Here is a 24,843-nt window from a genome sequence, read left to right on the forward strand (position 1 = left end):
ATGGCGACGGCAGCCTCCCTGGCGGCATCCCTTATGCTCCTCCGCAGCCTCACGGATGAGCTGCTGCCGTCCGAGGTGCGCGACGCGCTGTCCTCAGCCCTCGCCAGCCTCCGCTCATACATGACATGGCGGCACACCATCGTCGTCGAGGAGACGGACGGCTGGTGCAACAACTATGTCTACGACGCCGTCAAGGCCTACCTCGCCACGCGCATCAACACCAACCCCAACAACATGCAGCGCCTGCGCGTCAGCAGCACCGACGAACCTATGAAGATGCTCGTCAGCATGGAGGCAGGCGAGGAGATGGCAGATGTGTATCAAGGAGCCGAGTTCAAGTGGTGCCTGGTCACTCGCGAGGTCATCAATGGCGACACCGACAACCGTGCCCAGGAGGTCAGATCCTATGAGGTGAGCTTCCACAAGAGGCACAAGGAGAAGGCCCTGAAAGGGTACCTCCCGTTCATCGTCGCCGCCTCGACATCTACATGAACGATCCCTACGACGGGTACTGGTCTTCCACCAACCTCCAGCACCCCTCCACCTTCGACACCCTCGCCATGGACATGAAGCAGAAGAAGGCCATCGGTGATGACCTCGACAGGTTCATCAAAAGGAAGGACTACTACAGGAGGATCGGAAAGGCGTGGAAGCGCGGGTACCTTCTATACGGCCCGCCTGGCACCGGCAAGTCCAGCCTCATCGCCGCCATCGCCAACCACCTCAGGTTCGACATCTACGATCTCGAGCTCACCGGGGTCGACTCCAACTCAGACCTCAGGAGGCTTCTCGTCAGGATGACCAACCGGTCCATTCTCGTGGTCGAAGACATCGACTGCACCATCGAACTCAAGCTGCGGGAGGAAACCGACGAAGAACATGCTGATAGATCCCGTGGATCTTAGGCTAGATGTGTTCGGCATGAAATAGTAGATTATTACCTTGTGATGAACTCGATGAGCTCCCTCCAGAGACCGTCGTGAGGTGGTGGCGACGGTGGGGAAGCTGAGAGAGATCCGGTAGTGACGGTGATAGACTTCCCATCGCTTCAGTGCTACCCTTTGGATCGGATTAGGGTTAGGAGTGGGGAACCAGTGGCAGCGGTGAACCTCGTAACTTATGCCATGGTCCCCACCTCCTCTTTATAGCACTGCGTGATAGGGGGCCACCAGCCTTGCTTGGGCTGGACGCCCCCGATCAGGGCGTGAGTCAAGGTCCAATGGGCCGTTGGGTCCATTTGGAAAGAGATCAATCTAACATTCTCCCCCTTGATCTCATCATATACTTTTAACTTTACCCGTTTCGTAACAGATCAATACATAGGGCATGTTTCATCGTCACGGCTCAATTGCCGATGGAATCAGACAGCCACAATGTACCTCTCTATTTTGAGACAGATTTTTTAACCTTGGGCCCTTTATTGTCCGGAAATATTAGACTATACCATAAAACCTATGTCGACTGTGTGTTCTCCGAACACACTGCGCTGTAAGCCTTTGATAAGCAGATCTGCAAACACTTGTTTGTTGCTTTTATGCTTCAAGCATTTTTCCATAATTCCGGACTTTCTCCTTCACAACATGTAACTCTTTGTCAGTGTGTTTGGCATCAACACTTTCGTTGTGACAGGAGCGAAAGAACTTAAAATGGTTATCGTTGTTGTCAACCATTATCAACTCCGGGCATAGGTAGCCATTAACCATTTTGCCTATCCCTCAGCCTCATATCAAGCTATAACATATGATTGCATCACATTGATGACAATCGTTTCACTCATTTGGAGATTTTCCACACAAAACTCCGAGTATGAAAGTTAGCGACAATTGTGGATTTCGCTATACATTTCACAAGTCCTGCCTTTGTACTCACAATCTTTTGAGAGCACTTATTTCTTTCATCATGAGGCTGATATCTTTGACTCCATTCCATTGATTTATCTATGGACTGGACATTTGCCAAAACAACCCGAATATATACGTGAACTGTGTCAGGGTAATATCTTGAGCTTCCATCAACTGAAGCATGTGGTACCATATTCGTTTACAATCTTTTCTTATTAGCTTTTGAAACACCATAGTTTCCAGTTCCATTACCCTTGACTACGAGAACAGGCGTAGGTTTTCTCGTATGCATACTTTAGAGATCTTTCTTAGCATGTCCATGCGACATTCCTAATACCCCCTTTTATTCTTTTGAACTTTGAGGACAAGAACTTCTTTTCTCCTCCTGCAGTAGATTGACATCACCACTAGCAAGTAGGACATCATCCACATGCATAGGAATTGGGAAACGAAATTCCCATTCTATAACTTTGCATGAATGCAATTGTCCACTCATTTTCTTTGCACAAAATCTTCTGATTTAAGTCATGTTTTACACCTTTACATATTTCCTTTGGAGTCACATTTGCCTTGTAGACCCTTCATAAAGTCTATGTTAGTGAAATTCAAATGATGGAATTTCATTAACATAGACTTTATAGTAGTCACAAGTATCTGATTTTCACATTCCTAGAGACCATCAAAGTCTCAGGTACTGGCACTTCTTTCATATGGGGTTGTCGTTGCTTTGTCATTGCCAAGAGGCAAATTAATTCTATAGTCACCCATTTCCAAAAGGCAATAGGTTTTACAGGGACCTGTATCACAAGATCCCTTGTAGAGCTAACAACAGGTGTTGTATAGGTCATACAACATGCTCCCCCAGATTACTCCATCTTCACTGAAGAAATGGCGTATCTTTAAACTTTCTTCTTTATGGCACTTTAAGCACCACTGTTGTATTCCTTAGTCTGCTTTCGGAACTATAAAAGATCCGAAAATACAACTGTTTCTTTTCTTTAGGGGTATCATAATGACGTTATTCAGATGACTATCGTACTCCCCTTGACAATCACATTCTTCATTAATGGATCACTTTAGATGCATAATGTGCATCACATCATCTAAAGTACAGAGGAGTCATGAAATACACTACAATGTATTTCATGTCTCTTTCTCCCCCTAGAAATGTGGCAAGAACTTTTCTGCCACAAATTTGAAACCCATTCATAGCTCTTGTGAAATGAGGAAACTTCGATTATCTAGCTCATTCATCTTATCACTTCATGTAAAATGAAGTTATAAGTTAACTAGTATGGAAGTACTTTTTCCTCATTTCATTCAGAAACTCAACAGAGTTCTTTATCATTGTCTCTTTTGCAAGTCACACTTGCATATCATTCTTGTCTTTAGGTTCGTCTGTTACTTTCATCCTTTCTGGATTTAGTGATTGCATAATGACCATTACACATAAGGTGTACGGTCGATACTAGGAAAGCTTAATAGCTACTCCATACTTTTCTCCCATAGTGGGACACATTAATTGCACATGAGTCATCTTAACTTTCTCCTGTCATACAGGATAAGGCCTTTGCCAAAATTTCTCCCGCCATACACGGATTGTTGACATAATACAATGTCAACTTTACCCGGTTACGCAGTCATTCTTCCCAGACTTCTCCCGCCATGCGGGTAATTCCCTTTAAGGGACATAAATGCCATAATTGGCTCTTTTGACTGCATCAAATTCAGAAATAAATCTGAATTATCTTTGACACACATGTTTGATCCGACGTTGGTCAAATTCAACATGCATGTTGCTTGTTTCATTTCAATCATGTTGACTAAGAAAAGGAGACTTCATCATAGAGAGTACATGAAAGACATTCGTCAACCAAGACTCTCAATGATCTATCTCTTTTCTTTTCTTGAATTAATATCCAAGAGTTCTTTTCTTGTGAAGCCATTCTTTACAGAGAATTTATTCCCTCAAGTTATGACCTTTCTTTTCCATCTTTTGGGTCACTAGTACCCAAAACATTCGCTTTCATGAGTGAAAGCTTGAATAACTTTTAGTCTGAGAAAACTTAGCCAATAAACAATGGTAGTGAGCATAAAAATAACCCTACGTTGGTCTCATTAAAATCATGCACATTAAACCTTTTTAAACTTTCTGGAATATTCTAAATCACCGTGGTGGCAGAATTAGAATAAAACATCATACTTCTACATTAATTCCATATCACCGCTGGGCACAAATGGAAATAATGCATATAACTCATGAACAATGTGATGATAGTATTCTTATTGAACAACTTTGCTAAGAAATAATCATCATCATTAACCATATTGCAGCAGAAATAGAAATATGCATTTCTCTATCTGTGTTCCAAAAAATTGATCACTTTGATACAAAATTTATCAGAGATTCAAGCTTTGAATATAAGATGACTCATACAAATATAGTATTGTTATCATCAACGTTGGTCAGAAAACAACAATACCATATCTTAACTTTAAAAACAAACATCATTCTATTGTCATAGCGGAAACTGTTTGAATCTTATTTCACCCACAAGGAAAAAACTTTGCTAATAACAGTTCTTTCAATTAAATTTTCCCGTTGGTTCCAATTTAATTGGAGGACTAAACCTTTTACTTTGCAGCGGGAAAACGTGAATATAAAAACTCATGCACCTTTACAGAAAAATATTCTGTTAAAATCAAAGTTTCATGAACTTTATAATTACTTTTATAAAATCCATGAACTTTTCTTTTTCTGAAAAAATATTGTATTTTCAGAAACTTTTATTTTTCTTTGCAAAAAAATTATGTCACTATTACAGAAAAATATATTCTGTCATAATTCAAAATAAAATAAAATTCATGAACTTTATAATCCCTTCTTATAAAATCCATGAAATTTTCTTTTTCTGAAAATATTCTTTTATTTTGAGAATCTTTTATTTTTCTTTTCAGAAAAATAATATTATAATTCTATCTACATTTACAGAAACTTTGAACATTTTTCTTTTCTATTTTCTAAACATAGTTTCATAGAAAAACAATGCTTAGAAACAATTGTTGAATCTGCATGAAAGGACAGAAACTGAGAATTCTTTAAAATAAAGAAAAATGCCCGACTTGGGCTGGCCTGGTTCCCGCCGGTCTGTGGCATTTTTCTTTTGGGCCGGCCTCGGCCTGGCTCCCGCTGGCGCCCGAGGGGCCTTGCCACCTCCAGCCGGCCTGTTAGGCCCGAGCCGCCCCTAGGATTTTGGCACGGGGTAATCCTGGCCGTCCAAGAGATCCGACGGCCCCTCGTGGGGATCGCTAGAACAAAACCACCGAGCCGGCCAGGGGAACCCTAGCGACCCATTCTTTCCCTCGAGCGCCGCTGTCTCTCGCGAGTCAGCATCTGCCGGTTGTCCCGCCAGTGAGCTCTAGGCTGGCCACCGACAACGGCAACCTTGGTACACCGCGCCGCGTGCAAGGGATCTTGGCCCTTCCTCGCGTGGTGGCATCCATGCCCTACCGAGGAGATCCTCTTCTCCCTTTTCCTCGCTCGTTCCCGAGCAGCCCGCGGCGGCCGGGACTCCTTGCTCGCGTGGCGGCTCTTCTGTCCCGCCGAGTAGGTTTCCTGGAGCCCCGCGGTGGTGGTGTGTCTTGGCAGCGAAAGCGGGGTGGGTTTGGCCACCGGCAGCGGCCGTTTCTGTCCCGCGCCGCGCGCGCCAGCGTTCCACCGAGCCACTCGTCGTCCTGTGACGTTCTCTATTTTTTTCCCTAGCTCGACCAGCCCCTCTTGCCCCCTCTAAAAAATTGGACAGAGAGAGTAATGGGTGTCGGTGGAGCAGCACATCGTGGCGCCGTGGCCTTCCCTTTCGCCGGTTGCGCGTTCCCTTTGCGGTGAGCGTGCCACCGTCGAGTGGGTCGGTCGTGCTGCCACTTCTTCCTTTTGGTCCCTCGACGGCATGACATGGTGGCTCCACCTCCGTTCCTTTGCCGGCGCACGCGAGCACCTTCACGATGAACGCGCCACCGTCAAGGGCGCGGTGGTGGTGCCCTTTGCCCTGAAGGGCTGATACTTTACTTAGCATGTTCCCCTCCTTTTTTTTGTTTGACTTGTTTTGGATCCAATCCGAATTCTTTTCCGTTTTCCTGTTGGATCTAGATCCGTCCTTTGCCTCCGAGGAGGTGGGTTCTTCTTCACCACACCTCGGCATGCCGATGCGTGTGGGGATCGAGAGGAACAGGCGCGGCCTTGCGGCGGCGCTTCTTTGCCGGATGGAAATCCGGTGACTTTCCTTTTCTTTTGCTTTTCAGCTTGATCTTTGCCCTTTCTTGGGTTCATATCGGGGAGGGGAATGCTTTCTTTTACATATTTAAACCGAAAACACATCAAAATCCTTGTGTCTCATGATACCATTGATAGTGCGAAAAATAGCTAGGTTAAGCGTATGCCTAGCAGGGACGCATCCGTGTTGATATATAGGTGGGCAACGCCGGCACCAGGAGATATACAAGGTGGTTAGACTTAGGATTGATCTTCAAGTAAGGATCTTATCTCTAAGCCTAACAGATTACCTAAGTTAAAGGATAGAATACGGTTTATATACAATACCCGTATCATAACCATATACAATGTTTAACACTCCCCCTCAATCACAACTATCTAAGTTGAGGTTGCGTCGAAATCCTTCCAACTGCCGAAGAGTGAGTGGTTTAGTGAAGCCATCAGCAACTTGATCGCCCGTAGGTATAAACCGAATATTCAACAGCTTGTCTGCCACACATTCTCGAACAAAATGATAGTCAATCTCAATGTGCTTCGTCCTGGCATGAAAGATTGGATTAGCAGACAAGTACGTACCACCAAGGTTATCACACCAGAGAGATGCTGCTTTGGGATGTCTTATCCCTAACTCAGTCAACATGTTATGAACCCAAATGACCTCAGCAGTAGCATTGGCTAAGGCTTTGTATTCTGCTTCTGTGCTTGATCTGGACACAGTAGGCTGTTTGCGAGCACTCCATGATACTAAATTGCCTCCTAAAAATACTGCAAAGCCTCCAGTGGATCTTCTGTCATCTGGACATCCTGCCCAATCTGCATCTGAGAAAGCACTTACAAGCATAGAATCTGACCTGCTAATCTTGAGTCCATCACTCCTTGATCCTTGTAGATATCTAAGTATCCTTTTCACTGATGTCCAATGTGTACTGGTAGGAGCATGCAAAAACTGGCATACCTTATTCACTGAGTCAGAAATATCTGGCCTGGTCAAGGTTAAATATTGTAATGCTCCTACAATGCTTCTATATCTGGTGGAGTCTTCTGCTCCAAGTATCTCCCCATCATGAAGAGATAATTTCTTAGATGTAGATAGAGGTGTATAGGAGGGTTTGCATCCTTTCATACCTATTCTATGAAGTATCTCTTGCACATACTTTCCTTGTGACAGCATAATCCATGTGGGTACCTTTTTGACTTCTATGCCAAGAAAGAAATGAAGATCACCTAGATCCTTGAGAGCAAAGTCCTTGCTTAAGTCCTTAAGGAGGGCCTCAACTGCTTGAGTGGACAAGCTAGTGACCACTATATCATCAACATAAATGAGCATAAAAATAGTTATCCCATGCTTGTGATAAAAGAAGAGTGATGTATCCCCCTTGGATGGAACAAACCCTAGAGATTGTAACTTAAAAGATAAGCGAGAGTACCAAGCTCTAGGGGCTTGTTTCAGGCCATATAGTGCTTTATCCAGCTTGCATACATAACGAGGTGAATGAGAACTCTCATACTCGGGAGGTTGTTGCATGAATACTTCCTCTTCCAAAACGCCGTGTAAGAACGCATTCTTTACATCTAGCTGTCACATGCACCAGTTGCGAGATACTGCAACTCAGAGGATCAATCTGATAGTGGCAGCCTTAACAATAGGGCTAAAGGTGTCCTCATAATCCAAGTCATATCGTTGTTTAAACCCTTTGGCAACAAGACGTGCCTTATACCTGTCAATAGTACCATCAGATTTTCTTTTAACTTTATAGACCCACTTACAGTCAATAATGTTTCTCCCTATGGCAGGAGGAACAAGGCGCCATGTCTTATTGTTGATGAGAGCTGAATATTCTTCATCCATTGCTGCTTTCCACCGAGGACCACCTAGAGCTTCAACAAGATTTTGTGGTTCACCTGTGAGCAAAACGAGCCCCAACGTATACAACCGTCAGTAAAAACTTTCGGTTTAATAATGCCACCTTGGGCACGGGTATGAGCTCGGACAGGTGGAGGAGCAGCGGGGCGAAGAAGGTGTTGTTGGAGACGATTTTTGGGTGCACACTCTGGAGCGGATGTAGTATAGGCAGAAGGATCGTGATCCGAGGCAGATCCGATAGGGGAACCTGCGACAGAGGCAGCAGCGTCCGAGGCATATCCACCAGGGGCCTCCAACGCCCAAACTTCATGAGCCGTTGTATGGGGCGGCGCGTCTGCATGCGAGGCGGTCGTTGGAGAGCCGGACGCGCCTGGCGAGGAAACCGCCACGTCGGGTGGGCCCGCAGTGAACAGCCGACTCCGACCGCGGCCACCAGAAGGCGAAGCAGGGGTGGCGCTCGCGTCGCGCGGCTCGAGGCCCGACACAGGGGTGGCCCGCGCGTCCCGCGTCTCGAGACCCGACACGGGATCTGGCCGCGCACGATGCAAATGGCCGGGTGGCACGGGGGAACGCGCCAGCGGGCCTGTGGGAGATCCGCCATGGGTGTCAGCGCCAGGGGGTGCTGCACCTGACACAGCGTCCGATCCCGAGGCAGCTAGAGGATCCGGTCCTGACGCCGAGGTGGGATCTTCTGAGGAGCCATCGGAGTCCATAAAATGACGCTGAGTTGCACCAGAATCTGCATTATTTTCCTGCACACTATTATCAGAAGGGTCATCAAAGGCATTATTAGTAGACATGGTCATGTGATCATCAGTAGTATCAACTCCCCGAGGCAGAAATTGTGAGGATGGTAGAAGGTGGGTGGGAAGAAGAATGAGCTCTTTGCGGAGTTGGGCACCGGCATTAGGATGGAGAGTCGCAAAGGGAAAGACTTGTTCATCGAACACAACATCACGTGAAATATAGACCCGACCAGAGGCAATATCAAGGCATTTATATCCTTTGTGCATAGTGCTGTATCCTAGGAATACACACTGTTTTGAGCGAAACTCAAGCTTGTGTTTGTTGAAGGGGCGCAGGTTGGGCCAGACAGCACACCCAAAAATACATAGAAAGGTGTAGTTGGGTTTTGTGTGGAAGAGACGCTCAAGAGGAGTTTGGTTGTTGATGACCCTGCTGGGAACACGGTTAATAAGGTAGACTGCAGTGAGGAACGCCTCATCCCAGAATTTAAGTGGCATAAATGCATGTGCAAGAAAGGATAGACCAACTTTGACAATGTGTCGATGTTTCCTTTCAGCGGACCCATTTTGCTGGTGAGAATGGGGACATGAGACATGGTGAGTAATCCCAATGCGCTCAAAGAACACATTAAGTTTTTGGTACTCTCCTCCCGAGTCTGTTTGCATGGACAAGATTTTGCGATCAAACAAACGTTCAACATGTTGCTGAAAGAGGTGGAATTTAGCAAACACATCAGATTTATGCTGAAGCAAATAGATCCAACTAAACTTGCTGAAATCATCAATGAAGCTAACATAGTATTTTTCCTTGCCTACAGAAAGGGGTCCAGGGCCCCACACATCGGAAAAAATAAGCTCTAAAGGAGCTTTTGACTCACTAGTGGAACGAGAATAAGGAAGTTGATGGCTTTTGGCCATTTGACATGAATCACAAACGAGCAAGTGATCCTTTTTATTTGACACTGGAAGACAAAAATCACGAAGAATTTTCTGGACCACCGGTAGTGCTGGATGACCTAGGCGCTTGTGCCATCTTGAGGTAGATGGTTTTACCACACCAAGGACTTGACGTTGGGGAGCCTCATGGTGACCAGAAACTGGGAACAGCCGACCCTTACTCTTGCTTTGAAGAATGGTTCTCCGAGTGTCCCGATCCTTAACAAAAACAATTTCAGGGTAAACCTCAAGGAAAGCATGATTATCTTGAATAAGTTGTCAGGCAGAGAGTAAACTTTTATCAGCTTGGGGTGCATGAAGGATATTATTTAGATGCAAGGAGCCATGGGGAGTAGATAAAACAGAATGACCAACATGAGCAATGTCCATACCTTGACCACTTGCAGTGTGGATTTGTTCTGTGCCAGTGTATCGATCACGAACAGCCAGCTTTTCTAGTTCACCAGTGACATGATCGGTGGCACCAGTGTCAAGGTACCAGTTGGTATCCACACCGTAGGAGTGGGCAGTGTTGGCTGATCTATTTCCACCTCCACCACCAGCAGGGTTGCGTACATTGTTGTTGTAGTTGCGGACGTAACGCTTCTTGCAGCGCCACGCACCATGCCCACTCTCCTTGCATATTTGACAGTTCTCGCGGTTGGTGTTGTTGCGGTCACCACGGTCACCACCGCGGTCACCACGTCCACCACCGAAGCCACCACCAGTGTTGTTGTCGGAGAAGCGAGCACCCGTGGGATTGTTGGTGTAGCCACGGAGTTGTTGCCACCGCCATTGCCGTTCCCAGAACGGCCGTAGGAGCCCCGACCACCACCTTTAGCAGCCAGGTTTGCAGCATGGACAGAGGCCTGGGCGTTGATCCGGCCTTCGGCCGCGAGAAGAAGGGAGTATAACTCCCCAAGGCTGATCGACTGATCAGTAACCGTGCGCGTGGAGATCGCAGAGACGAACTCGTTGTACTCGGATTCATGCATCAGTCCCTGGAGGATGTGTGAGACGACATCATCCTCGTCGAGAGGTTTACCGGCGGCAGCAAGCTCGTCGGCGAGGCCCTTCATCTTGGTGAAGTAGGCCGCGGCAGAGAGGTCTCCTTTCCTGGTGTTGGCGATCTGCGAGCGAAGCTGGATCACCTGAGCTCTGGATTGCGACGCGAAGCTCTGGAGGATCTCCTTCCATGCTTCAGCGGTGGTTTCGCAGTTGCTAACCTGCATGAGGACGTCGCGGGAGAGGGATGCCAACAGGAAGGTGAGAACCTGCTGGTCTTGCGTGACCCATATGGCGTGCTCGGGGTTGGGGGCGGTGACGGTCTCCTTCTTGCCGGCGATCTCTTTCTCCAAGAGGATCTCGGCGATGGGTTCCTTGTGTGATCCATCGAGATACCCTAGCATGCCTGCCGCACGGACGTGGGGCAGTACCTGGGCTCTCCACACAAGAAAGTTCTCCCTTGGCAGCTTCTCGGTGATGGTGTGGCCAAGAGAGGCAATGGAGGAAGTGGTCATGGCGATGGCGGAGGATGAGGAGGACATGGCGGCTAAGCTAGATGTGATGGAAGAGCTAGGCTCTGATACCATGTGAAAAATAGCTAGGTTAAGCGTAAGCCTAGCAGGGACGCATCCGTGTTGATATATAGGTGGGCAACGCCGGCACCAGGAGATATACAAGGTGGTTAGACTTAGGATTGATCTCCAAGTAAGGATCTTATCTCTAAGCCTAACAGATTACATAAGTTAAATGATAGAATACGGTTTATATACAATACCCGTATCGTAACCATATACAATGTTTAACAGATAGATCCCGTGGATCTTAGGCTAGATGTGTTCGGCATGAAATAGTAGATTATTACCTTGTGATGAACTCGATGAGCTTCCTCCAGAGACCGTCGTGAGGTGGTGGCGACGGTGGGGAAGCTGAGGGAGATCCGGTAGTGGCGGTGATGGACTTCCCATCGCTTCAGTGCTACCCTTTGGATCGGATTAGGGTTAGGAGTGGGGTACCAGTGGCGGCGGCGAACCTCGTAACTTGTGCCATGGTCCCCACCTCCTCTTTATAGCACTGCGCGATAGGGGCTCACCGGCCTTGCTTGGGCTGTACGCCCCCGATCAGGGCATGAGTCAAGGTCCAATGGGTCGTTGAGCCCATTGAAAAAGAGATCAATCTAACACATGCCACCAAGTCCAATCCTACACAGAAGAAGAAGAAGGCAGAAGACAAGGTAAACTTTGATATCAGAACGAATACCTTATACTCCTATGTATACATAAACGTCTCTGCTTCTCCTCAATTTTCGACAGCTTTCTTTCTTACCTATGCTGATGACAAACTAATTTGGTTGCTGCCTGCACACACAGGTCACGTTGTCTGGGCTGCTCAATTTTGTTGATGGCTTGTGGTCGACGAGTGGGGAGGAAAGGATCATCATCTTCACCACCAACTACAAGGAGCGTCTCGACCCGGCGTTGTTGCGGCCGGGCAGGATGGACATGCACATCCACATGGGGTACTGCACCACAGAGGCCTTCCGGATCCTTGCCAACAACTACCATTTCATTGACTACCATGTCGCCTATCCGGAGATCGAGGCGCTGATCGAGGAGGTGACGGTCACGCCTGCAGAGGTCGCCGAGGTCCTCATGAGGAGCGACGACACTGATGCTGCGCTCCATGATCTTGTCAAGCTCCTGAAGTTAAAGAAGAAAGATGCCACTGAGATCAAGACAGACATTAAGCAGCCAGAAGAAAGACACCAACGATATCAGGACTGAGACTGAGAGTATGCAGGTGGACAAGAAGAAAGACGTACACCACTGACTGAGAAGATCAAGACTGAAAGTGTGCAGTTGGAGGAAAAGAAAGATGACAAAGAGGTGGTGCTGAAGAATGATTTCACAGGAAACGGAAGCAGCCAGGAGCGGCGGAAGCTGACAGTGACCAGAGACTGCCCTCTTATCATGCAGATAGGAGGTCCTACAGGAGATCCATCGGAACATATGTGATCATTAATTTTGACAACTAAAAACATTGAGCTTTTTTAGTATGTACTGTAGTTGGTTGGACTCTGTACTTAACACAACATGCTTGTAAATAATTTTGTAAGTTGTGTTGCAAGTTGCAACAAGTTACATTTATACAATTTGACATGTTGCACAAGATGTTGGCCAACAGAGCTATGTGATCCTAGCTACTTGTCCACAAGAACAGAACGATCTTCATCTTCACAAGACAAGATAGATGATGCTACTGACAAGATAGGAGGCATATACCTGCAACGACCTCACCTCGCCTGACGAGACGTATGTGGACCGGTCTTTGACCAGCTCGTGCGTGGAATTCCAGCATGCACGCGGAACTGAATCACGGTGGAATGAAGTTTGAGAAACTAAAGGCACACGCACCGACTCCAGCACAAGTGGCAGTAGAGGTGGCTAACTAGAGAAAGAGTAGGCCCCAAGGAGGACGCACGTACATATTTTTCTTCTTCTTCTTCTTCTTATGCTGCTTCTTGTCTCGACTCGAGAAGCCAAGTGACCAAGGAAGAAGCTTGGATGCCAAGATATATAGCAAAGCAGCTTTCCCGCACACGCTTTACGAATCTGGCGAAAAGGAAACCCCCGGCACTTATAGTTACTAGCAAAAGAAGACGAAAAGTAAAGGTTCAGTTAATGACTAGCCCAAAACATTGACATTCACAAGACACAAGCGAAGCGAGTGCTCGCTAATTTAGCCAAGAATCAATCAATCGAATGCGAATGCGAATGCGAATGCGAATGCTCTGCCGGGAGGGGTAAAATAGTTAATGATGTACTGTATGAAATAACTAATCACTGCTGCATCTATGTACGTATGCATGCAAGATGTGTAGCAATGTGATGTTACCTTTTGCTTTTGGCAAGGGAGACCTCCCGGCCTCTCCCTGTGGTGGGTTGAACAACATGCCAGGTCTATGTATTATCATTCAGACATCTTCCTTTCCACCACGCACCCAGACCCAGTGCACAACACGAATTTGGCCATCTACATGGAACGAGTCGACATAACTATTCTTATATATCAAAAATTAGTTGGGACACATGTTAATTACTTCGTTCCTTTTTAAATATAAAACCTTATAAAGATTATATTATAGACTACACATGAAGCAAAATGAATGAATCTAGACTGTAAAATACGACAACATACATCCATATGCAGTCTATATTAAAAAAAATTAAAAGGTTTTATATTTAGAAACGAAAGAAGTACATGATACAAGCAATCAGTAGTAACCGCCAACTGCAGAGCCAAAGTTTTTTTGTAGTATTTGTTTTTAATTTTTTTTTGAGCGGGAGCATCTGAGCCCGTGCTCAGAATAGAATTACCGAAGCCAAAGTTTCTTCCTTCGAGATGCATGGACCTCTTCCTTCCAGACCAAGACACCACTTATAAGTCGGTTCACCACCCACCCCCACACTCGCTGCCTATAAAAGCTTATATCCCCAACCCCAATTCAACACACACACACACACCCACATTTCCTCCCTCCATCACACCCCTGTTCCCCTTCCCCATCCCCATCCCCATCAGGAACAGAGTGCACACACAAACAAAGACAGTAGAAGAAGGCCATGGCGCCGTCGTACGACAAGACCATCGCGACGGCGGCCTCGCTGGCGGCGTCCCTCATGCTCGTCCGCAGCCTCGCCAACGAGCTGCTGCCGTCCGAGGTGCGCGACGCGCTCTCCTCGGCCCTCGCCAGCCTCCGCTCCCGCATGACGTGGCAGCACACCATCGTCATCGAGGAGACGGAGGGGTGGTCCGGCAACCGCGTCTACGGCGCCGTCAAGGCCTACCTCGCCACGCGAACCAGCGCCAACCTCGCCATGCAGCGGCTGCGCGTCAGCAGCGCCGACGAGGAGGGGCCCGACAGCAAGATGGTGGTCAGCATGGAGGCCGGCGAGGAAATGTCGGACGTATACGAGGGGACGGAGTTCAGGTGGTGCCTGGTGACCCGGGAGGTGAAGGGCGACCCCAACGGCAACGGCGGGGCGCGGGAGGTCAGGTCCTACGAGCTCAGCTTCCACAAGCGGCACAAGGAGAAGGCCCTCAAAGAGTACCTGCCCTTCATCGTCGCCACCGCCAAAGCCATCAAGGACCAGGACCGGAGCCTCAACATCTACATGAACGAGTACGGCGACGAGTGGAACCCCATCGACCTCCAGCACCCCTCCACCTTCGACACCCTCGCCATGGACATGAAGGAGAAGAAGGCCATTGTTGATGACCTCGACAGGTTCATCAAAAGGAAGGACTACTACAGGAGGATCGGAAAGGCGTGGAAGCGAGGGTACCTTCTATACGGCCCGCCTGGCACCGGCAAGTCCAGCCTCATCGCCGCCATCGCCAACCACCTCAGGTTCGACATCTACGATCTCGAGCTCACCGGGGTCGACTCCAACTCCGACCTCAGGAGGCTTCTCGTCGGGATGACCAACCGATCCATTCTCGTGGTGGAGGACATCGACTGCACCATCGAACTCAAGCAGCGGGAGGAAACCGACCAAGAACATGCCACCACGTCCAATCCTACACAGAAGAAGAAGGCAGAAGACAAGGTAACATTGTCTGGGCTGCTCAATTTTGTGGATGGTTTGTGGTCTACCAGTGGGGAGGAGAGGATCATCATCTTCACCACCAACTACAAGGAGCGCCTCGACCCGGCACTCCTGCGGCCTGGCAGGATGGACATGCACATCCACATGGGGTACTGCACCACGGAGGCCTTCCGGATCCTTGCCAACAACTACCATTCCATCGACTACCATGCCGCCACCTATCCAGAGATCGAGGGGCTGATCGAGGAGGTGTCGGTGACCCCCGCAGAGGTCGCGGAGGTTCTGATGAGGAACGACGACACTGACGTTGCGCTCCATGATCTTGTCGAGCTCCTGAGGTTAAAGAAGAAAGACGCCACTGAGACCAAGAAAGAGAGCATGCAGGCAGGAGAGAAGAAAGACACCAACGAAACAAAGACAGGGAGTATGGGGGTGGACGGCAAGAAAGATGGTGATGATGAAATCAAGACTGAAAGTGTGGAGATGGACGGCGGCTACCGGGGCGGCGGCGGCTTCGGCTACCGGGGCGGCGGCTCCCGGTCGCGACGGGGCTCTAGGGCCTAGACGGCGGCGCCCGGGGCGGCGGCTCCCGGTGGCGACGGGGCTCTAGGACCTGAAAGTGTGCAGGTGGAGGAGAAGAAAGATGACAAAAGAGGTTGTGCTGAAGAATGAGTTCACAGAAAACGGAAGCGGCTAGGAGTGCGTAAGCTGATGCATGCATGGTCACCAGAGACTGCGCGTACCATGTACGTAGTACATAGCTAGGTCCTAAAAGGAGACCCATTGGAACGTCTCATTTTGACAACTAATAGGAGTAGTGAGGAGGCGCGCCTGTGCTTGAGACAGTGTGCTTCTAGATGATTTTGTAAGCAGTGTTGCACAAAGTTACATACGTGCACCTTAAAATCTTGCATAAGGTATTGCCCAACAGAGCTATGCGACTCTACACACAGGCGCAGAGCTTTTGGAGAAGACGGGCGCGCGCAGAAATCACGGAGAGAACGAGCCAGGATAAAATCTCAGATCGCTATAAGTGATAAACCCAACGATGTTCTTGATGACATGCAGATTGTTAGCATACAGTGCCCTCACATTATCCGTGCACCGACCTGGACGGTCGACACGATGGTAACGTAACCTCATCACATCATCATCACTTTCTCCACAGACAGCAGTAGCCATCCATTTTGGCGCCTATTGTTTCAGTTGTACGACGTGGACGGGTTTTGGTCCGTGCTAGCTAGCGTGGAAAGGAAAGTAATGGCAAACGAAAGCATAGTACTCTAACAGAAAACGGACGGTGTAATAGCAATCAAAATCAAGTAATGACAAGCAAAATCAAGAACGGACGGCACAGGAAACGGTGCACACCCAACAGAAAATGACAGGTAGTAGAGGAAGGAGTAGGCAGCAAGGATGATATACCTACATTTTCTGTTATGCTGTGTGCTGTGTCCACGTATTCTGCTTTTTTGAAAACAAAAAAACTTGCGCCGCGCAACTATATATGTATGTATGTATTTTCTTTCCCCGCCAAAAAGAAAGCGCAATCCCACATAAGAGACCAACTTGGATGCCAAGGAAGCAGAGCTCATGACACACGCCGCTCGCTTTACGACTTCCCGCCGTCCATCTGAAACGAATCCACGGAAAAAAAAATCATGTTTAGTAGGTGATTCAGATGCAAATGCTGGTTAATTACCAAAGAACCAATTGATGTCTCAGACTCGGAGCATATACTGCTAGGAATAGTAGGTGGGCATCAACAATCTACCTTATGCACACACGGGGAATTAATTAGCGTGGAAGGAAGCTACCCCAGTTGCTTAGTACGTGATGTGATGCTACTCTGCTACCTTTTCCAGCATCCATGCGGGCGGTGGAACGGAATGTAGCGATGACAAACAAAGGCACAGTGCCGTATGCAAATGTAGACAGGGGACAGGGGGGAAATGGCAGTAGAAGCAATAGGCAGGAACTGAATTTTCCGCCCAGGTGTGCTTCGGTACACCCGCACAAAACATACAAAGAAGAACGTATACCGACCTCATATTGTATGCAATACGAGGTGGGTATACGTATGTCTGTAGTGTAAATATTGTATAATACGACGTGGGTATATATTTTCCCTTCTACGTTTTATTAAGGGTGTATCGAAGCAAAAGTGATTTTCCGCCATGTCTAGCTCAACAAGTTTAAGTGATTCAGATGCAAATGCTCATTAACTAGCAAAGAATCTTATTTTTTCAAAAGAAAGAGAAAAGTGAAGAATCAATTGATGCTTCCAAATATATACTGCTCCTATTATCCCAGAACACCACATGGTTAGTAGGTGCCGGTAATTACAGGCTGCATGAATAATCTGCCGTAAGCAGGAGCTTCACTTCAAGGGGAATTAATTATGTAGTGTCCAAAGGAAGCTAGTTGCTGATTAATCATGTGATGTGACGCTACTCTACAACCTTTTGCTAACCATTAATTATTCAGTCAGTCAGTCAACCTCACCCACCCCACACCCCAGTCCGATCCATCGCCTATAAAAATCACCACTCACCCACCCCAGATCCCCAGCTCATTCAACACACACACACACTCTTCTACATCAGGAACACAGACGGAACCAGAGCCACCAACCCACCCTCAGTCCCTCACACGAGAAGAAAACAGAGCTTCAAGAGCCATGGCGCCGTCGTACGACAAGACCATCGCCACGGCGGCCTCGCTGGCGGCCTCCCTGATGCTCGTCCGCAGCCTGGCGAGCGAGCTGCTGCCGTCCGAGCTCCGCGACGCGCTGTCCTCGGCCCTCGCCAGCCTGCGCTCCCGCATGACGTGGCAGCACACCATCGTCATCGAGGAGACGGAGGGGTGGTCCGGCAACCGCGTCTACGGCGCCGTCAAGGCCTACCTCGCCACGCGCACCAGCGCCAACCTCTCCATGCAGCGCCTCCGCGTCAGCAGCACCGAGGAGGACGCCAAGAAGATGGTGGTCAGCATGGAGGCCGGGGAGGAGATGGTGGATTTGTACGAGGGAGTGGAGTTCAGGTGGTGCCTGGTCACCCGGGAGGTGAAGGGCGACCCCAACAATGGCGGCGGCGCACGGGAGGTCAGGTCATACGAGGTGAGCTTCCATAAGAGGAGCAAGGAGAAGGCCCTGAAAGAGTACCTCCCGTTCATCGTCGCCACGGCCAAGGCCATCAAGGACCAGGAGCGGAGCCTCAGCATCTACATGAACGAGTACGGCGACGAGTGGTCGCCCATCGACCTCCAGCACCCTTCCACCTTCGACACCCTCGCCATGGACAGGAAGCAGAAACAGTCAATTGTCGACGACCTCGACCGGTTCATCAAGAGGAAGGACTACTACAGGAGGATCGGCAAGGCATGGAAGCGCGGGTACCTGCTGTACGGCCCGCCGGGCACCGGCAAGTCCAGCCTCATCGCCGCCATCGCCAACCACCTCAGGTTCAACATTTACGACCTCGAGCTCACCGGGGTCGACTCCAACTCCGACCTCCGGAGGCTTCTCGTCGGGATGACCAACCGGTCCATTCTCGTGGTCGAGGACATCGACTGCACCATTGAACTCAAGCAGCGGGAGGAAGAAGACGAGGAACATGCCACCAAGTCGAATCCTACAGAGAAGAAGAAGGCAGAAGACAAGGTAAACTTTGATTTCAGAAGGAATACCTTATACTCCTATGTATACATAAACGTCTCTGCTTCTCCTCAATTTTCGACAGCTTTCTTTCTTACCTATGCTGATGACAAACTAATTTGGTTGCTGCCTGCACACACAGGTCACGTTGTCTGGGCTGCTCAATTTTGTTGATGGCTTGTGGTCGACGAGTGGGGAGGAAAGGATCATCATCTTCACCACCAACTACAAGGAGCGTCTCGACCCGGCGTTGTTGCGGCCGGGCAGGATGGACATGCACATCCACATGGGGTACTGCACCACAGAGGCCTTCCGGATCCTTGCCAACAACTACCATTCCATCGACTACCATGTCGCCTATCCGGAGATCGAGGCGCTGATCGAGGAGGTGACGGTGACGCCTGCAGAGGTCGCCGAGGTCCTCATGAGGAGCGACGACACTGATGCTGCGCTCCATGATCTTGTCAAGCTCCTGAAGTTAAAGAAGATAGATGCCACTAAGATCGAAACTGAAAGTAAACAGGCGGAGGAGAAGAAAGACACCAATGAGACCAAGACCCAGAGTATGCAGGTGGACGAGAAGAAAGTTGTTGCTGAGATCAAGACTGAATGTGTGCAGGTGGAGGGGAAGAAAAATGACAAAAAGGTGGTTGTGAAGAATGATTTCACAGAAAACGGAAGCGGCTAGGAGTGGGGAAGCTGACGGTGACCAGAGACTACGCGCGTACCAATTAGATAGGTCCTACGGGAGATCCATTGGAACATATGTTGATCATTTTGACACCTAATAAAATCACATTGTCTGGAGTAGTTCCGTGCACCTGTATTTAACTTAACACAGTGTGCTTCTAAATAATTATTCAAGTGCTGTTGCAACAAGTTACATAGATGCAAACTGGACATGTCCCATAAGATATTGGCAGGATGATGCTAGCTACTGACAAGGAACGATCCACACTCTACTTAATTAGCCAGATAGATAAAGCTGTATGAGTAGTAATCTCATCACTTCTCCCCCAAAAGGACACGAGCAGCCAGCCACTGGAGTCACAAAGCGTATAGCTGCGACGACATCACCACGCCTATACGTCGATCGATCTTTGGTCAGAGCAGGCCGTGGAAATGAATGACGGTAGAATGAAGTTTGACAAACTAAAAAGGTGCGCATAATGTGTGCATAATACACCGTAGCACACGCAGCGAGGAAGAGTAGTAGGACGCAAGGAAAACGCACCTGCATACTTTCTTCTCCTGCTGCTTTCTCTCGAGAAGCTAATTGACCAAGGAAGAAACTTGGATGCGAAGAAAGCAAAGTAGCTTTTCCACGGGCGCTTTATGAATCTGGCCAAACGAAGAACCCCAGCCAGCAGCACTTGTACTTAGCAGAAGAAAAAGAAAAGAATCAATGAGTGACTAATGGGGTGTTACCTTTTGGTAAGGAAGACCGAGAGTATGCGGATGGGCGAGATTGAGAAGAAAGATGTCCATGAGATCAAGACTGGAAGTGTGCAAGTGAAGGAGGAGAAAGATGGCAAAGAGACGTTGGTGAAAATATTTTACTGAAAATGAAAGACACTAGGGAGTGCGGAAGCCGACGGTGAGCTGACACAAGCATAGTTACCTGCTAGTGACCATGAGATTATGGAGAGAACAAGCCAGGATAAAGTTTGATACTAGGATTGATATGGCAGAGCAAACAAAGAACGCCGTTGCATATAGCCAACTAGTTGGTAGTGCTTAAGCAGATACTGATTGTGTGATGGATAAACCCAATAATATTCTTGATCACATGCAGGAAATTAGCATACAGTGCCCTCAGATTATCCCCCAAGGCCCAAGCTATAAAGTGAATAGAGCAGAGTAATATGAGCAAAAAAGCAAGTATTCTCTTTGAATATACTAACTGACTGACGTTCAGGGCGGTCCATCAGGTGACGCAAAAAAAACAAAAAAACACGTGCACCGACCTGGACAGTCAACACGATGGTAACGCAACCTCATCATCACTTTCTCCACATATACCAGTAGCCATCCATCCAGACACTGGAGTCATCCATGAGGCATATATTTGGCACTTATTGTTTCAGTTGCACGACGTGGATGGGTCTTGGTCCGTGCGCGTGAGCTAGCTAGCGTGGAAAGGAAAGTAATGACAAGCCAAAGCATAGCACTATATACAAGAGTGAGGAGCTATCGTGGAATGGAAAGTAATGGCAAGCAAAAGCATAGCGCTATATACAAGAATGGATGGACAGCACACGCACCAGTTCACACAGCAGAAAATGACAAGTGGTAGAAGGAGTAGGCGGCAAGGATGATCTGCACAGCACCTGCATTTTCTGTTATGGCGTGTTTGTTGTCTACGTACCAGGAAGGAAGGAAGGAAACTTGTGCTTCTTTCGAGAAAACTGATGAATATTTTTCCAGGAAAAATGACAAGTGCCATCCCACACAAGAAAGGAACTTGGATGCCAAGGAAGCAGAGTTAGTGACACACACCACTCGCTTTAACAACTCCGCGGTCCATCTGAAACGAATCCATGGAAAATATTGCTCAGTAGATGATTCAGATGCAAAATACTCGTTATAATTAGAAAATAACAAATTGATACCTCAGGATATATACAACTGCTACCACACCCGTAATAGTAAGTGCCAGTTTTCAGACCCACAGAAGGGGAACTAATTAATGTGGAAGGACGCTACTCCAGTTGCTAAGAGATGTGATGCTACTCTACAACCTTTTTCCAGCACCCGCGCGGACGGCAGCCAACACGCGTTGAGGGTGGAACGGAATGTAGTAATGCCAAACAAAGGCACATTACCGTATACAAAAGTAGACAGCACAGAAAAACAGCAAGTTTAAGTGATTCAGAAGCAAATGCTCATTAACTAGCATAGAATCTTTTCTTTTCGAAAGAGAAAAGTATCAATTGATGCTTCAAAATGTATATACTACTATACTCCCAGAACATCACATGGTGTTAGTAGGAGATTCCCTTCCAGGGGAATTAATTAGTGTCCAAGGAAGCTGTAGTTGCTTGCTTATTACTGATGTGATGTGAGGCTACTACCTTTTTCTAACCCCTTAGATCATGCTAAGTGTGATTGGAACCTGGAAGACCATGCCAAGTCCATTTCTTATTATTCATTCACACCTCTTCCTTTCAGAGGAAGAAACACCAGTCACTCAGTCAACCCCACCCACCCCACACTCCACTCCAATCCATCGCCTATAAAAGACCAACCACAACTCACTTCATTCACAACACCCTCACCCCTGTTCCACATCAGGGACAGAGGAAACAGAGCACCCAACCCTCGCACAAAAAGGAGATTTCACCACAGCTTCAAGGGCCATGGCGCCGTCCTATGACAAGACCATCGCCACGGCGGCCTCGTTGGCAGCCTCCCTGATGCTCGTCCGCAGCCTGGCAAGCGAGCTGCTGCCATCCGAGGTGCGGGGTGCGCTGTCCACAGCCCTCAGCAGCCTGCGGGCACGCATGACGTGGCAACACACCATCGTCATCGAGGAGAACGAGGGATGGTCCAGCAACCGCGTCTACAGCGCCGTCAAGGCCTACTTGGCCACGCGCATCAACGCCAACATCAATATGCAGCGCCTGCGCGTCAGCAGCACCGACGAATCTGAGAAGATGGTCGTCAGCATGGAGGCGGGCGAGGAGATGGCAGATGTGTATCAAGGAGCAGAGTTCAATTGGTGCCTGGTCACCCATGAGGTCAGTGGCGACCCGAACAACGGCGGCGGTGGGGCGCGGGAGGTCAGGTCCTATGAGGTGAGCTTCCACAAGAGGCACAAGGAGAAGGCCCTGAAAGAGTACCTCCCGTTCATCGTCGCCACGGCCAAGGCCATAAAGGACCAGGAGAGAAGCCTCAACATCTACATGAACGAGCGCTACGACGAGTGGTCCCCGATTGACCTCCAGCACCCCTCCACCTTCGACACCCTCGCCATGGACCAGAAGCAGAAACAGTCAATTGTTGATGACCTCGACCGGTTCATCAAAAGGAAGGACTACTACAGGAGGATCGGTAAGGCATGGAAGCGCGGGTACCTGCTGTACGGCCCGCCAGGTACCGGCAAGTCCAGCCTCATCGCCGCCATCGCCAACCACCTCAGGTTCGACATCTACGATCTCGAGCTGACTGGGGTCAATTCCAACTCGGACCTCAGGAGGCTTCTCGTCGGGATGACCAACCGTTCCATTCTCGTGGTTGAGGACATCGACTGCACCATTGAACTCAAGCAGCGGGAGGAAGATGACGAGGAGGATTCCAAGTCCAATTCTACAGAAAAGAAGCCAGAAGACAAGGTAACTTTTTTTGTTTGCGGATAGAAGACAATGTAACTTTGAGACACATTGGATACCTTGTATGTGTATATGCATAAACCTCTTTGTTTCTCCTCAATTTGACAGCTTACTTTCGTACCTATGCTGATGACAATTTTGTTGCTGCCTGCACACACAGGTCACACTGTCTGGACTGCTCAATTTTGTTGATGGCTTGTGGTCGACAAGTGGGGAGGAAAGGATCATCATCTTCACCACCAATTACAAAGAGCGTCTCGACCCGGCACTCCTGCGGCCTGGCAGGATGGACATGCACATCCACATGGGGTACTGCACCACGGAGGCCTTCCGAATCCTTGCCAACAACTACCATTCCATCGACTACCATGCCACCTACCCAGAGATCGAGGAGCTGATCGAGGAGGTGACAGTGACGCCTGCAGAGGTCGCCGAGGTTCTGATGAGGAACGACGATACTGATGTTGCGCTCCATGATCTTGTCGAGCTCCTGAAGTTAAAGAAGAATGATGCCACTGAGATCGGGACTGAAAGTAAGAAGGCGGAGGAGAAGAAAGACTCCAATGAGATCAAGACCCAGAGTATGCAGGTGGACGAGAAGAAAACTGTTGATGAGATCAAGACTGAAAGTGTGCAGGTGGAGGAGAAGAAGGATGACAAAAAGGTGGTGGTGAAGAATGATTTTACAGAAAACGGAAGCGACTAGGATTGCGGAAGGTGATGGTGACCAGAGACTGCGTGTACCATGTAGATAGGTCCTACAGGAGATCCATTGGAACATATGTCGATCATTTTGACAGCTAAAAGCATTGTGTTTTTTAGTTTTTCGACGCACCTGTACTTAACAGTGTGCTTCTAAATAACTTTGTAAGTACTGTTGCGATAAGTTATATATATGTAACTTGACAACTTGCATAAGATCTGACATATTGCCATGTCACCCTACACACACAGCCACCCCTCAGACAAGCAGAGGCTGCATAGTTACCAGCTAGTGGCCATGAGATGATGGAGAGAACAAGCCAGGATAAAATTTGGGACTAGAATTAATATGCGAGGCCCAACTAGTTGGTAGTGGTTAGCCAAAGATTGGTTGCAGGACGGCTACACCCAATAATGTTCTTGATGACTGCAGAAAATTAGCATATAGTGCCCTTGCATTATCCCCCAGCTATGAACTGAATAGGGCAGAGTAACATCAGCAAATATGTGTAAAGATAACCTATATGCCAATACATAAACAGCTGAGTTACATTGCCAGATTAGATCATAAGCTGCCAATACAAAGGTATAGCTCATAAGCTGCAACTACTCAAACAAGATTAGATCTTCATAATTCTGAGAAAAGATGGGTGGTGATACCAGAAACCCCAAGAGAAGTTGCAGCACTTAAGCTAAGTTGGCCGAGTGTAGTGTTATTTGTCTCCATTCGAAGACAAGGTCCTTCCAAGTATCCCCTGAACAAGCCATCAGAAAGATAGTATTAACCACGGTAGTGGACACCTTTTCTGCAACAAAATTTAAAGATGAACTTCAAGATAATGAAGCATGCAGTTACATATAGAAAGGTAAGCTGGCAAAATTACCC

The 24,843-nt window shown here is 48.1% G+C and overlaps 3 protein-coding genes and 1 pseudogene across 4 annotated transcripts; all 4 read left to right on the top strand.

Annotated features, from left to right (window-relative positions):
* On the top strand, positions 1-12,674 carry LOC123402997 (annotated as a pseudogene).
* A 1,577-nt stretch (positions 12,675-14,251) lies between these two features.
* LOC123452371 (AAA-ATPase At3g50940-like) lies at positions 14,252-19,734 on the top strand. 2 transcript variants are annotated; one of them, XM_045129024.1, is made up of 2 exons: positions 14,252-15,269; positions 19,067-19,734. In XM_045129024.1, exons 1-2 carry the CDS (start codon positions 14,283-14,285, stop codon positions 19,610-19,612), a joined length of 1,533 nt encoding a protein of 510 aa, XP_044984959.1. In that variant the 5' UTR covers positions 14,252-14,282; the 3' UTR covers positions 19,613-19,734. The 2 variants fall into 2 exon arrangements, with proteins under 2 accessions (XP_044984959.1, XP_044984965.1); XM_045129030.1 differs by lacking the exon at positions 14,252-15,269 and adding an exon at positions 17,833-18,930.
* LOC123422379 (AAA-ATPase At3g50940) lies at positions 15,276-15,833 on the top strand (the record flags this gene model as incomplete). The annotated part of the gene is made up of 1 exon (XM_045107682.1): positions 15,276-15,833. A coding segment is annotated over one exon (558 nt), but the record flags the coding sequence as incomplete, so codon positions are not given.
* Positions 19,735-22,169: 2,435 nt separating the features above from the next.
* Positions 22,170-24,175, top strand: LOC123452389 (AAA-ATPase At3g50940-like). Its single transcript, XM_045129040.1, has 2 exons — positions 22,170-23,258; positions 23,416-24,175. Exons 1-2 carry the CDS (start codon positions 22,284-22,286, stop codon positions 23,959-23,961), a joined length of 1,521 nt encoding a protein of 506 aa, XP_044984975.1. The 5' UTR covers positions 22,170-22,283; the 3' UTR covers positions 23,962-24,175.
* Positions 24,176-24,843: the final 668 nt, after the last annotated feature.

Source organism: Hordeum vulgare, chromosome 1H (assembly GCF_904849725.1).
Source record: "Hordeum vulgare subsp. vulgare chromosome 1H, MorexV3_pseudomolecules_assembly, whole genome shotgun sequence".
In the NCBI taxonomy this organism is placed as follows: Eukaryota; Viridiplantae; Streptophyta; class Magnoliopsida; order Poales; family Poaceae; genus Hordeum; species Hordeum vulgare.